This window comes from Monodelphis domestica, chromosome 5 (genome assembly GCF_027887165.1).
Source record: "Monodelphis domestica isolate mMonDom1 chromosome 5, mMonDom1.pri, whole genome shotgun sequence".
NCBI classification, from domain to species: Eukaryota; Metazoa; Chordata; class Mammalia; order Didelphimorphia; family Didelphidae; genus Monodelphis; species Monodelphis domestica.
In genome coordinates, this window is record NC_077231.1 from 138,669,796 (window position 1) to 138,683,880 (window position 14,085).

The 14,085-nt window shown below is 35.6% G+C and overlaps 1 protein-coding gene across 6 annotated transcripts in view; it reads left to right on the top strand.

The window, feature by feature from the left end:
• The window catches only part of FGFR1OP2 (FGFR1 oncogene partner 2), a 76,461-nt gene that overhangs the window by 40,848 nt on the left and 21,528 nt on the right, over nt 1-14,085 (top strand). For 5 of the 6 annotated variants that reach the window (XM_007503925.3, XM_007503924.3, XM_003342000.4 and 2 more), the window contains one exon: nt 8,463-8,599. In XM_007503925.3, the coding sequence (XP_007503987.1) occupies nt 8,465-8,599 (135 nt within the window). In that variant the 5' untranslated portion in view covers nt 8,463-8,464. Of the gene's footprint in view, nt 1-8,462; nt 8,600-8,945; nt 9,112-14,085 lie in introns of those variants that run through there. The other variant, XM_056799423.1, reaches the window with a different exon arrangement.

Genomic DNA, 14,085 nt, shown 5'->3' on the forward strand with positions numbered 1-14,085 from the left:
ACAGTAGATTGAATAAAGGAAAAAGTGACTGGATTTTTCTTTAAATCCTTAATCAAATAAGAAAACTAAGCAGCTGGCACCTACTATTGAGGGTGGACGTAGTGTTCTCTTTTATCAGAAACAGAATGTACTGAAGCTTCTGCCAAGTGTCATTGTGCATATCATTAGACTATAAGGTGGGTGAGAGACAATGTGACTAATGCAAAAGCAATTTTCTCTTTTTTTTTTTTAATTTAATTTATTCTCATGAAGAGGTGGTCTAGTGCACCAAACAGTATGGAGAGTTGCATCTCTACTAAGTAATTGTTTAAGATAAACATAAATGGAGACATGTTAGTACAAACGTTTCTAAATTGGGGGACAAATAAAATATTGAGAATTTGTGTTTCCTCATCTCTCCTCAATGATTTCTTACAAATAGTATTTTATTGTTTGATTCTAAACAAGGCAAATGTTTGATTTTTGTTTGTTTTTTAATTAAAAAAAAAAAACCTTTTAATGCCAAATATTGATTTCAAAGCAGAAAAGTGGTAAGGGCTAGGCAATTAGGGCTAAGTGACTTCCTCAGGGTCACATAGGTAGGAAGTATGTGAGGTCAGATTTAAAGCCAGGATCTCCCATCTCCAGGCCCATATATTGATGAAATAATAGGTCTGGCCGAGTAAAAACCAACTTAAATACAGTTCTTTAATGTTTTGTGGTTTCACTTACAGGAAATGAATATGCAAGTGGTAATGTTTTTTGTACCTCTCTAAGCATTTTTTCTGAAGCATTAAAGATGTACTCCAATAAAGTAGTTACTCTGATTCTTTTCCCAAAATAGATGAATTTGAAATTTTTATTATTATGTAGTATAGTATAACAAATCCCTCCGTTTCTATGTTTGCATTCATTATTTTATTATATAAATGTCAAAGGAAAAAGCAGTTATTAAAAATTTCATTCTGGGTGTTAATTGTAGACTTTAGTCACAAACTTTGAAGGGGGGGTCTCTTTTGACTAGCAACAGAACAATATTTAAAATAATTGCTGACAAATTTAAGGGAATTATATAATTATTAGACATACAAATATCAGCTTGAAAAATTACTGCTCTTTCACTTTTTATTGAAATTTTCCTTTTTATTCAACAAACATTTCTGTATCGAAAAACTAAAAAGATCATACCTAAAACTATGAACTTCTGTTATATAGTTTACTTACATATTAAATTGAACATCCTTTTCTTTTCATTCACCTTCTTACTGTAACTCATTCTTTCCTTTGCTCCTTTAAAAATGGTGTCTCAAACACTGCGGTATACTCATCAGATATTAGTTTGGTTTTTGTTTGTTTTGTTTTTAAACTAAAAAATACTAAGTATCTATCTTTAATACCTACATAAGTATTAAAATTTTCATTTCCCTTTTCCCTTCTCCTGGGCAGAGCCAGCCTGATCTAATATAGTAATTATGGAACTATTTAAAATATTACCAAGAAATTGACTATGATCTACTCTCGTTGCTTGGGAGTTTAGTATACTGAGTACCCTATTAAAATTAGACAAATAGGTCATTCTTTGAGGTCTCCAAGTAGTTTAGCATTTGTTGTGAAATATTCATGATTTTTCTAAAATTGCCCTATCTCAAGCCAGTTTTAGACATTATAGTGTATTGTGATTTATTGAAAATTATTTTTATAATCTACAATTAATTCCAGTATTTGCATATTATTTTTATTAAATACATTTTGTTGCTCATAGCCATCACCATATTTGCCTTAGAAGTGTATTTATAATGATTATTTGTTGGTTGTTAATTTAAAAACAGTAAATCTTTCTGTCCAGAATCCATCCACTCATTTAAGAAAAATCTATTCAATAGCTAAGTGCAAAGTTCTGCTAGGTTCCCTACCAAAGTAAGTAAACTATATTCCTGTATAAGACAGTTATAATATAGGCAAGATATGTAGTAAGTGTAATAAGAGAGGTAAAAAGAGTATCCACTTCAATTCTGAAATAAATACAAAGATCTTATTTAGTAGCAAAACATTTTTAATCATCTTGTTTAAGTTTATAAGTATCCAGTTAAAACACAATTCAAGTCACTTCATTTTTTTGTTGTTGTTATTTATTCCCCTTCTGCCTTGGAATTGATACTTAGTATCAATTCTAAGACATAAGGTAAGGATTTTGTTTTTGCTTTTTAAAATGTATTGAAACCATCCTCAGGAGTTAATTGGCTCAAAGAACTACATACTGGGGAGCAGCTGGATGGCTCAATGGATTGAGGACCAGGCCTAGAGATGGGAGGTCCTGAGTTTGAAAATGACCTCAGACACTGTCTAGCTATGTCACCCTGGGCAAATTCATGACCCCCATTGCCTAGCCCTTACCACTCTTCTGCACAGTATTGGTTCTAAGGCAGAAGGTAAAGGTTTCCTAGTCACCTGTGTACAAAAAGCTATAGGAATTACAGCCTTGTGCTTGGTTAGTAGACCACTAAGAAGGAAGAGGATCTACATTCTTTAGTTGAATAAATAAATAAATCTCCTTTTGTTTGTGTTATATGACCTAGGAGTGTCTATAATTTTACCTAAACTACCCGGGTACTTGTTAGTCATTCCAACTCACAATGATACACATTTTTTAACTAGGCCTATCAATATATTGTTATGGGGAACTCCCATCAAAATTCTACCAATGCAGATAAAAAAACTTCTTCAATGTAGAGGGCTGTTGGGAGGTTGGAGATGTTAAGTTATTTGCACATTTTGTGCCAAGCATTGTTTGTATCTGAAGCTTGTCTTCCTGATTTAGAGGCTGTCAGTGAAGACTTCCTGGCTATTCAAGCTAGCTTCATTTTTATATTTCTCTGGTCTGCAACTATTTGTTGGCATTTACAATACAATTTTTAGTACTTAATTGTATATTGTCTTTCCTTAAATTTATTTCCAGATATAAGGCAGGCATCGTGGTTCAGGAAATACCAAAGAAATTGTCTTCAATGGCTTACTTATGGGAGTGGGGTCGGGTCACCTGGGCCAGAATATAGCATTTATATAGATAAGTAAATAAATGAGTGGAAAATAGAGCATAGATAATTGGGGGGGGGGGGGGGTAGGAGATTGAATACAGAAGGGCTTCAAGAAGGAAGTAGCACTTGGGATGAGATTTGAAGAAAGCTAAAATTCTAAAAAACTGAGGTGAGTAAAGTATATCCTAATCTTGCAAAGGCAGAAATGGGACATGGAATGCTGAATTGAGGAAACAGCTAGAAGACCAGATTTGTTGGAATGAAAGGGACTGATATGAAATAGATCTAAAAATGTATGTTCAGTTTGTATAACAAGATTGTAAAGGACTTTAAATGATAATCTGAGGAGTTTATGGTTTCTTCCAAAAAAGGTTAGGAACCACTAAAGATTTAAAGTACTAGCTCCTATTCTTATTTATTAGTTCAATAATTCTTTACTTTCAATTTTATTAAGTTCTCCTTTGATGTTTAGGATTTCCAATTTAGTTTTTATCTGAGGATTTAAAATTTGTTCCCTTTTTAGTTCTTTAAGTTGTATGCTCAATTAATTGACCTCTCTTCCTTCTCTGATTTGTTGATATATGCACTCAGGGATATAAATTTTCCCGAGTGCTGCTTTGGCTGCATCCCATAGATTTTGATATTGTTTACTTGTTTGTAATTCTCTTCAATGAAATCAGTAATTGTTTCTTTGATTTGTTCTTTTACCCACCAGTTTTGAAGAATTTGATTATTTAGTTTTCAATTAACTTTAAATCTGCCTTTCCATAAGCCCTTGTTAATTATTATTTTTATTGCTTTGTGGTCTGAAAAAATGGCATTTATTATTTTTGCTTTCCTATATTTGTTTGCAATGTTTTTATGACCTAGAACATACTCAGTCTTTGTATATGTGCCTTGTACTGCTGAAAAGAAGTTATATTCCTTCTTATTCCTATTTATTTTTCTCTAGATATCTATTAGCTCTCATTTTTCTAACATTTCATTTACTTCCCTTCTTTCTTATTTATTTTTTGGTTCAATTTATCTAGTTCTGATAGGGGAAGGTTGAGGTCCCTACTAGTATGGTTTTACTATTTCCTCCTTAAGCTCCTTTAGTTTCTCCTTTAGAAATCTGAATGCTTTACCTTGGTGCATATATGTTAAGTACTGATTTTTCTTCATTATTTATATTGCCTTTCATCAAGATGTAATTACCTTCCTTTTCTCTTTTATTGAGATCTATTTTTGCTTTAGCTTTGTCTGAGATCATAATTGCTACTGCCTTCTTTGTCTCAGTTGCAGCCCAGTAAATTCTGCTCTACCCTTTTACCTTTACCCTGTGTAGCTAGGTCTATCTGCCTCAAGTGTGTTTCTTATAGACAACATATGGTAGGATTCTAGTTTTTCATCCATTCTGCTATCAACTTCCTTTTTATTGTTGAGTTCATCCCATTCACAATTATGATTACTATCTGTGAATTCCCCTCCATTATGACTTCCTCCTTTGATTCTGCCTTTTCTCTTATCCCTCTTACCCCTTTCCCTCTAACTTTTCACTTTTAGTCAGCCCTCCCCCCCTTTCCCCACCCTTATTTTACTTTCCTTCCCACCCTCTCCCTCTTATTATTCCTCTCTTACTACAGAGTCTTTTGAATGACCCCCCTATCCTCTCCCTTTTATTGCTCCCCTCCCCACCAGCCTTCTACTTCTCAATAGGGCACGATACAATTCTCTGCCCCAATGGATCTGATTGTTTTTCCCTCTCTGAGTAAATTTCAATGAGCTTAAGATTTAAGTATTACCTATTGCCTACCTCTTCCACCCTTCCATTGTATTGGTCTTCTCACCCACCCCTACATGTGCTTCTTTATAAAATATATATTTATCCCATTTTTTTCTCTTTTCCCATTTCTCTTAGTATTATCCTCTTTTTTACTCCAATTTTTTTGGATATATCATCCTATACAGTTTGTCACTGTACCATCTAAGTATACTTCTTCTAGCTATCCTGATGATAATAACAATTTTAAGAGTTACCAATATCATCTTTTCATATGGGAATACAAATCATTTGAACTTATTGGGTCCCTTAAAAATTTTTTTTCCCCTTAACTGCCTTTTGGTGATTCTCTTGAGTTCTGTATTTGGACATCAAATTTTCTGTTTAAGTCTGGTCTTTTCTTCAGGAATGTTTGGAAATCTATTTTATTAAATGACCATACCTTCCCCTATAAGAATATAGTCAATTTTGATATGTAGTTGATTCTTGGTTATAGAGCCAGTTCCCTTGCTTTCCAGAATATCATATTCCATGATTTCTGGTTCTTCAGTGTGATGCAGCCAGGTCCTGTGTTATACTAACTGTGGTTCCATGATATCTGAATGGTTTCTTCTTAGCAGCTTGTAATATCCTTTCCTTGGTTTGGTAGTTCTGGTAGTTCTTGAATTTGGCTATAACATTCCTGGGTGTTGTAGTATCTTTTCCTTGGTCTGGTAGTTCCTGAATTTGGCTATAACATTCCTGGGCATTGTCAATTGGGGATTTAATGCAGGAGGTGATCTGTGGATTCTTTCCATCTCTACTTTATCCTCTTGTTCAAGAATATCAGGGAAGTTTTCTTGGACACTTTCATGTAGAATGATGTCCAGGCTTTTTCTTTTGTCATGATTTTCCAGTAGTCCAATAATTCTTAATTTGCCTCTCCTGGATCTATCTTCCAGGTCTATAATTTTATCAATGAGGTGTTTCATATTTTCCTCAATTTTTTTCATTCTTTTGATTTTGTTTTTATAGACTCTTGTTGCCTTGTGAATTTATTTGCTTCTAGTTGTTTGAATATAATTTTTAAGGACTAAATTTTATCCCTGACTTTTTTATTATCCTACTTTTCCTTTTGATCTATTTTCTTCTTAGGTCATCTTTCACTTTCTTTGCCTCACTTTCAAGCTAATCAGTTCTGGCTTTTCTGACACTGTTTTCTTGTTTTAGTTCATGTGCCTCTGTTTCCAGATGACCTTTTTTGCTTTTTAAGTTCTTTTCCCAATTGCCTTCAGTCTCTCTTAATTGTTTTTTGACTTTTGTTTTGAGTTCTTCTAAAGCCTGAGTCCAATTTGCTGTACTTCCTGAGTTTTTGCTTGGTGTTCCTTGGTCCTCTTCTCTTCCATTTGTTCTTTGTTCATTAACTGAATAGAAGCTGTCGATTGTAATATCTTTTTTCTTTTTATATTGTTTATTCATGTTTTTTTTCCCCTTTTCCCCCCCTCCTTATTGCTGTATTTATTACTCCTCTGTTTATTTGCTGAATCAGTGAGTTTGAGCTTTTCTGCCCTGAAAGGGTTTCTTCTCTGCTCTGCTGATTAACTGGATTAGACTATTGGAGCCGACCAAGACCAATTGTATTAGTTCCCTGAGGTCAGATCTTCCCCAGCTGCCAGCAGAAATTGAAGGTGGAAGTGAAGGTGTGGAGGCTGAAGGTAGTTACTCTCATCCTGCTCTCTTCCTTTCTTCCAACCGCCTCCCTGTCAGCTGCCTGGTCAGAGCCCTGAACTTCCTGTGGGCATACCAAGGTATTCTGCCAGGGTCATTACTATGACTCTTCATTTTCATGATTAGGATTCAATTTGATGTGTTTTCTAAATTTGTTGGAAGGAGGTTTTTCTTTGTTTTTTGAGGGAGTTTGCTGTAGTTCTTCCTACTACTCTGTTATATAAAATCTGGCTCTCCCCACCTCCACTTTGACTGTCCTGTGATCCTCTGCCAAGCCATAGGTCCTCTATCTTCCCCCAGGTTTTGCTCTTGCCTTTTTTTCATTAAAGAGCATTAATGTAGGATAGCTCTGTACATTTCCTGCCCTGATATCTCTGAAGATGACAAGTCCAACGAGCAAACAACCAGTGAAAACAATGGGGGTACAACACAGGGGCACAGGTTAGCCTTGACAAAAATAAAGGACAACTGTCAGAGGTGGAAGTCAAGGAGGAAGGATCAGGTGATGGTACAGAGGAATTTTGAGTTAAGAGAGGAAGGAGGCTGACAAATGATTACTTCTGGACCTTTGCTGAGGAAGAGTGGAGAAGTCAGTATGGAAGTTTTGAATAGAGAAAGCATGAAGTAAAAAATTGCTATGGAGAATATGATATTTAAATCAGAGCAGAGTAAAAGAATGATAGTATGATCTTAAAGACCTAATGAAATTAGATAAAGTGTATACCAATGATAGTGAACCTGTGGGGCATAGAGTACTCTCTGTGGGCACATGACCACCCTACCTCCTCATCCCCCACCCCCAACCTCCTTTCTAGAAAAGCAAAGGGACTTGGGTGGAGCTGTTCCCCTCTCCCTCTCTACCACATCTGATGACATTTTTTCATATCACCTGCCCCTCTGCCCAGTAGCCCAATGAGAGCACTTTCTCCCTTCCCTGTGTGGGATAAGGAAGGAACATGGTACATGGTCTTGTGGGGGTGGGATGGGGATGGGGCCAGGCCCTCTATCCTGAAAAGGTTCACCATCACTGGTATATACATTAATCCCAGTTGGCTGAATATCCTGGCTTTTTCTTACAGGTTTCTTTTGGACAAGCATCAACAGAGAAGGTGGATGATGGGAATAATCTGCAGTTAGAAGTACTACTATATGTTGTTTTAGTAACTCAATGGTCATATTTTGGTCCCAGATATTATTACTGCATGTATTTTATTAGTCCTCCATTTTATAAACCCTGGGTAGTGTTTTTTTTTTAATTATTTGTAGAGGAAAACTAAAAACATTGTTAAAATAGAATAATAGAGATACTACATGCCATGTGCCTTTTTTCATGTGTATCAAATGCTTTTATTTCTATAGAATGAAACATGCTACAATAGGTGGTTATTATTATGGCACATGACTAAATGCCAATTTAAAAAATGGAAATAAACTTGATGTCACTATATACAAGGGTAGCATAGCACCTACAAAATGAGCATAATTGTACTTACTATTCTTTTTTTTTAATGAAGCACTTATTTCATTTTTTTTAAGGTGTTTGGGTTTTTTTTAGATATTTTTCCCATGGTTACATGATTCATGTTGTCTCCCTCCCCTCTTCACTTTCTCTCCCAGAGGTGACAAGCAATTCCACTGGTTTATACATGTATTATCACTCAATATCTATTTCTATGTTATTCATTTTTGTAATAATCTTTTAAAACCAAAACCCCAAATCCTATACCCTATACAAGTGATAAACAATATGTTTTTCTTCTGAGTTTCTATTCCCATAGTTCTTTCTCTAACTGTGGATAGTGTTCTTTCTCATAAATCCCTCAGGATTGTCTTGGATCACTGCATTGCTATTAGTAACAAAGTCTATTACATTTGATCATCCCACAGTGTTTCAGTTACTGTGTATAATGTTCTGGTTCTGCTCATTTCACTCCACATCAGTTCATGTAGGTTACTTACTGTTATTCTCAATCCTTTAGAAATGAGCTGCACAATTGAAAAAGCTCTTGCAGATGCTAAAGCACTTGTTGAACGATTAAGAGACCATGACAATGCAGCAGAATCTCTGATTGAACAAACTACGGCTCTCAACAAGCGAGTGGAAGCAATGAAACAGGTGTGTATGTTTTTTATTTTATTATAAAAGAAAACATTTATCTTAGATATAACTTGAACTACATTGGTGTTTAGTTAGTATCTATTTGCATCTCTAATTCTCTAGATGAAGGAGTGGGTAAACTACTGCTGGAGGGCCAGATCTGGGGTCTATGAACTAAGAATGGTTTTTACATTCTTAACACAATAAAACTATTTTAAAATATAAAAATCCTAGATCTTAAAAGTAATTTGACATTTTATATTAAGATATTAACTTTAGACATTGACATATGTAGCTTATTGCATTTAATGTTCGTGTTCAATTTTAATATATTTGGGTACAGAATCTCATTTACTTACTTCAGTTTCAGACTCTTTTCTGCCAAATTAAGTTCATAGACTCATATAGCTAAAGCTGGAAGTGACCTGCAAAGCCATATTGTGCAAGCCCCTCATTTTACAGAAGAGGAAACTGAAATGTAGGAAGATTAAATGACTTCTCCCCAAGTTTATACAGGAAGTCAGCTTCAGGTGCAGTATGTGAACTGATATCCTCTACCTCCAGAGCTCTTTCTACTGGACATCCTACTGTGTTGTCTCCTTTTTTTTAAATAATATTTTCTTTTTCCCCAATTATATGTAAAAAAAATTTTAAACCTTTTTTTTAAATTTTGAGTTCTCAATTCTCTCATTCTTTCCCATCTTCCATCCTTTCCTTCTAACCTTCCCCCTTCCCAGAGATGGTAAACAATTTGATACAGATTTTGTATTGTGCAATCATATGACATTTTTCCATATTAGTCATTTTGTGGAAGAAATCTTAAATAAGAAAAGAAAGAGTGAAATATAGTATGTTTCAGTCTTCATTCAGACTCCATAATTTCTTTCTCTTAAGGCAGATGGCATTTTTCATCACAAGTCTTTGGGATTGTCTTGTACCATCACATTGCTGTGAATGAGTCATTCAGTTATTCTTCAAAAAATATTGTTTTCACTGGGTACATTGTTCTTGTTCTGCTCACTTTCCTTTGAATTATTTCATATAGGATTTTCAAGATATTTCTGAAATCATTATGCTCATCATTTCTTACAGCACAATAGTATTCCATCATAATGATGTACCACAATTTGTTCAGCCATTACCCAGTTGATGGACAACAACTCAATTTCCATTTCTTTACTACCACAAAAAGAGCTGCTATGTTTTTGTCCTTTTTCCTTTTTTTTTTCCTTTGGGTTATAGACCTAGTCATGGTTGCTCATTGGACATAGTCCCAAATTGTTCTCCAGAACACTTGGATCAGACAACAACTCCCCCAACAGTGTATGAGTGTCCCAATTTTCCCAAATCCCCTCCATATGTTGCCTCTTTATTATAATCTATATGCTTTTATAATTTGAAGAGGTACATTTTGTCCCAGCTAGCACCCTATAACAACTGAATTAGAGAGAGATCGCATATCTTCATTTTTAAGTTAATTTATTAATCATATGTAAACTAGCCAATTTATTGCCTCCATAATCCAAATGGATGCCAGGGAATATGAGTGGGGGGAGGTGGGGAGACTGTGAAAAGGAAAGAGAAAGGAGAAGGAGTGAAGGAGAAGGGGAGAGAGCCCTAAGTGAATGCTCTGGTGTCAATCTTATATATACACCTTGGGCCCTCATCATCCAGTCCCTGCCTTGGACCTCTCAAGACATCTCTGATTGGTAAGTAGAGGTGGTAGACTTAGAGATCCCCCAGCTTCTCCCTCATTACTTCATCATAGGAAGGGTAATGTCCTTGTTGAGACCCAGAAGATAACACATTCTGCATTGACTGACCAACATGGCTGCCTAGGCCAGTGATAACAAACCTATGGCACAGGTGCCAAAGATGGCATGCAGAGCATTCTCTGTGGGCATGGGGCTGCTCTCCCCAGTTCATTACTAGAAAGGCAGGGGGATTCAGGCTGACCTGCCCCCTTTCCACTGTGCCTGATGGCATTTTTTTCACATCACCCACTCCTCTGCCTAGCAGCCCAATGGGAGTGCTTTCTCCTCCCCCTGTGTGGAGGGTTGGGGGGTGGAGGGGGCATGGCACATGGTGGGGGGGAGAGGTAGCACTCCATCTCTAAAAGGTTCCTCATCACTGGCCTAGGCCATGGTGGCTCCAGCTTATTGATTTGATCTTTCTAGTGGGTCAAGTAGTTGTTGACTTGGCCCTGCCTCTAATCCTGTTATCCTAAGAGCCAAACAAAAGAAGTGAGATCTCAACCTAGCTCCTAGCCGGGGGGAGAAACTGTATCCTCAGTTTAGAATCAAATGGGTTTTCAAGGGGAAGCTAAAGATAAAACTGTTTAACAAAAAATATTCCAATTCAGAATTAAAGTGTGAGAGATTGATATTGCTCATAACTTAGGGTGACCAAATAATTCTTTTTAATAATAGTTTTGCATATTAAAGCAATAGCAATGCACTTCTGAAGTCAATAAAAATACACTGTTATAAGAAGTACTATGATCATTTTTTCATTGTGACACCACTCTAGGACATAGGGGGTTTTTTTGTTGTTGTTTTTTTAATCCTTACCTTCCACCTTAGACTCAATATTATGTTTTGGTTCCAAGGCAGAAGAGCAGTAAGGGCTAGGTAATGGGGGTTAAGTGACTTGTCCAGGGTCACACACCTAGGAAGTATCTGAGCCAAATTTGAACCCAGGACCTTCTATCTCTGGGCTGAGCCACCCAACTGCCCCCTAGGACATAGGTTCTTAAGGAGAATTGGTATTAAGGGCTATAAAACAATGCATACCCTTTGATTCAGTAATATCACTACTAGGTCTGTATTCCAAAGAGATTAAGGGGAGGGGGCAGGAAAGATATGTATGTATGTGTGTGTGTGCATGCATATATATATATATATATATATATAGCTGCACTTTTTGTGGTGGCAAAGAATTGGAAATTGAAGGGCTATCAGTTAGGGAATAGATGAACAAATTGTGCTATACGATGATGATGGAATACTATTGTGCTGTAAGAAATGATGAACAAAATTATTTCAGAAGAACTGGAAAGACCTACATGAACTGATGCAGTGAAGTAAGCAGAACCAGGAAAATATTGCACTCAGTAGCAGCAATATCATGGAATGATCAAATAGGATAGACTTTGCTACTCTCAACAAAACAAAACAATACCGAAAAATCTAGAACAATTCAAAAGAACTTGGGGCAAAGAATGCTATCCACCTTCAGAGAAGGAACTATTGGAGTCAGAATGCAGATCAAAGCATGCAAATTTTCCCCTTAAATTTATTTGGGTTGATATTTGGGGGTTTTGATTTTATAAGATTACTCACATAAAAATGAACAATATGGGGGGGGATAAAATTAATAATTTTTTAAAAAAGAAGCATTGGTATTAGGGGCAGGTAAGTGGATAGAGAGCAAGGCCTTGAGATGGGATATCCTTGATTCAAATTTGGCTCTGCTGTGTCACTTAACCCTTATTGCCTTGCCCTTCCCACTTTTCTGCCTTAGAACCAATATTTAGCATCAATTCTAAGACAAAAGTTAAATGTTTAAAAAAGAAAGAAATATTGGCATTAACCCTAGATGCAATTTAAATAGGATGTTTATACCTAATAATTCGAGGTATAGAAAGTTTATTCAAGTATTCTGGGTACATATCCTAGGTCATAGTGTTCTAATACATTTGCTAATAATTATTCTTTTGTCCTTGGAGAAGATCTGCACCTTCTCTGTGTTCCCATATAGATAAGAAATAGTGTTCTTAGAACAGGTTCATTAAGTTATGAAGAATATATTTTCCCATGGAACTATATAGTTCTATTTCCAGGCCAATCCATAAAAATGTGTTTAAAACCACCTAGCTTTATAGAATCTGAAAACCATGTATAATTGGGAAAAAGCAAGGGAATTCCAGGCTCAGGTACCAGAGACATATCATCCCCATATTAACACTCTTCACTGTCCATCTGTCTGGCAGTGTGAGAGGGGAAGAAGCTCCATTAAAGCTTGGGGATAGGCTTAATAGTGGGATGGTTTATATTATTGTTAAATTCCTGGCCTATCTGGCTTCTCACACCTGAAATTCTAAAATGTAGGGCAATACCTTCTTATTACTTTTCTTTAAGAGCCCCAGAATTCTACTTAATGTACTTTGAGTATTTTTAATTTTAACTAAATTAAATTCACAGAATTACTGTTATAAATTTTTTTTTTACACTTGTAAATTTTATTTTTATTTTTGGGTTTATATTCTCTTCTCTTCACCCTTCCCTCACCTATTGAGAAGGCAAAAAAATATACTGTATTAAGTGTATGAAGTAATTCAAAACATTTCCACATTAACCATGTTTGGGGGAATGGGAAGGAATAAAACAAGAAAAAAAATTAAAAGATAAAAAAATGTGCTTTAGTCTGCACTTGTCCTTCAGTTTTCTATCCAGAGAGGATAGAAGTTCTCATCATGACTTCTCTAGAATTTTGAATCATTGCACTGATCACAGTTGTTGTCTTTCATAGTTGATTATCTTCACATTTTTGTTGTTTCTATATAAAATTTTCCCTGGTTCTTCTTGCTTTACAATACAATTTTCATACAATTTATACCAGATTCTCTGAAACTATTCTTTTTGTTTCTTACAGCACAATATTTTCATCACATCCATATACCCTAATTTGTTCAGCCATTCCCTAGTTGATGAGCACCCCCTAAGTTTCCAGTTCTTTGCTACCCCAAAAAGAATGGTTTTAATATTATTGTACATATGGTTCCTTTTCCTTATTCTTTGATCTCTTTGGGGTAAAGAACTAGTAGTAGCACTCAGGTTCACATCCTCAAAGTCATCCTTTATACCTCATTCTTCTTCACCACCCATGCATTGATTTACTTCTATCTACTCACATAGCAATTACCCTAGTTTAGGACTTTATCAGCTCTTCTCTCAACCATTAAAGAAGCCTCCTAATTGGTCTCTCTGCCTCAAGTCACTTCCATACTCCAGCTTATCTTCCTGCCAAAGGGATGTTATTGAAACACAGGTCTGAGGCTGTCACTCTCAAACTCAGCAGTGGATTGAAGGAGGGTTGGGAGGGTTGTGCCAGGTGCAACATCAAAGGATATTCACAGTTCATACCCCTTTAAACATAGTTCAAATTAATAATGTACCTATTTTCCAGCAATTATTAATTTCCTTTTCTATCTTCTTAGCTAATCTGATGGGTGTGAGGCACTTTTTGAGTTCTAGATGGCATTTCTCTTAATTATTAGTGTTGTAGAACATTTTTCCATAAGATTATTTATAGCTTTGAATTCTTCCCCCAAAAACTATCTGTTTGTATCCTTTGACTATCATTTGAGAAATGACTCTTATTTTTATAAATTTGACTCAGTTCCTTAGTTGTAAAATTTTTCAAGAAAGAAATGCTCATTTTGCAAAAGCTCGGGCTTCCAGCATTGAGATTTTTACATTTTAATGTCACGTAAGGTCAAATTA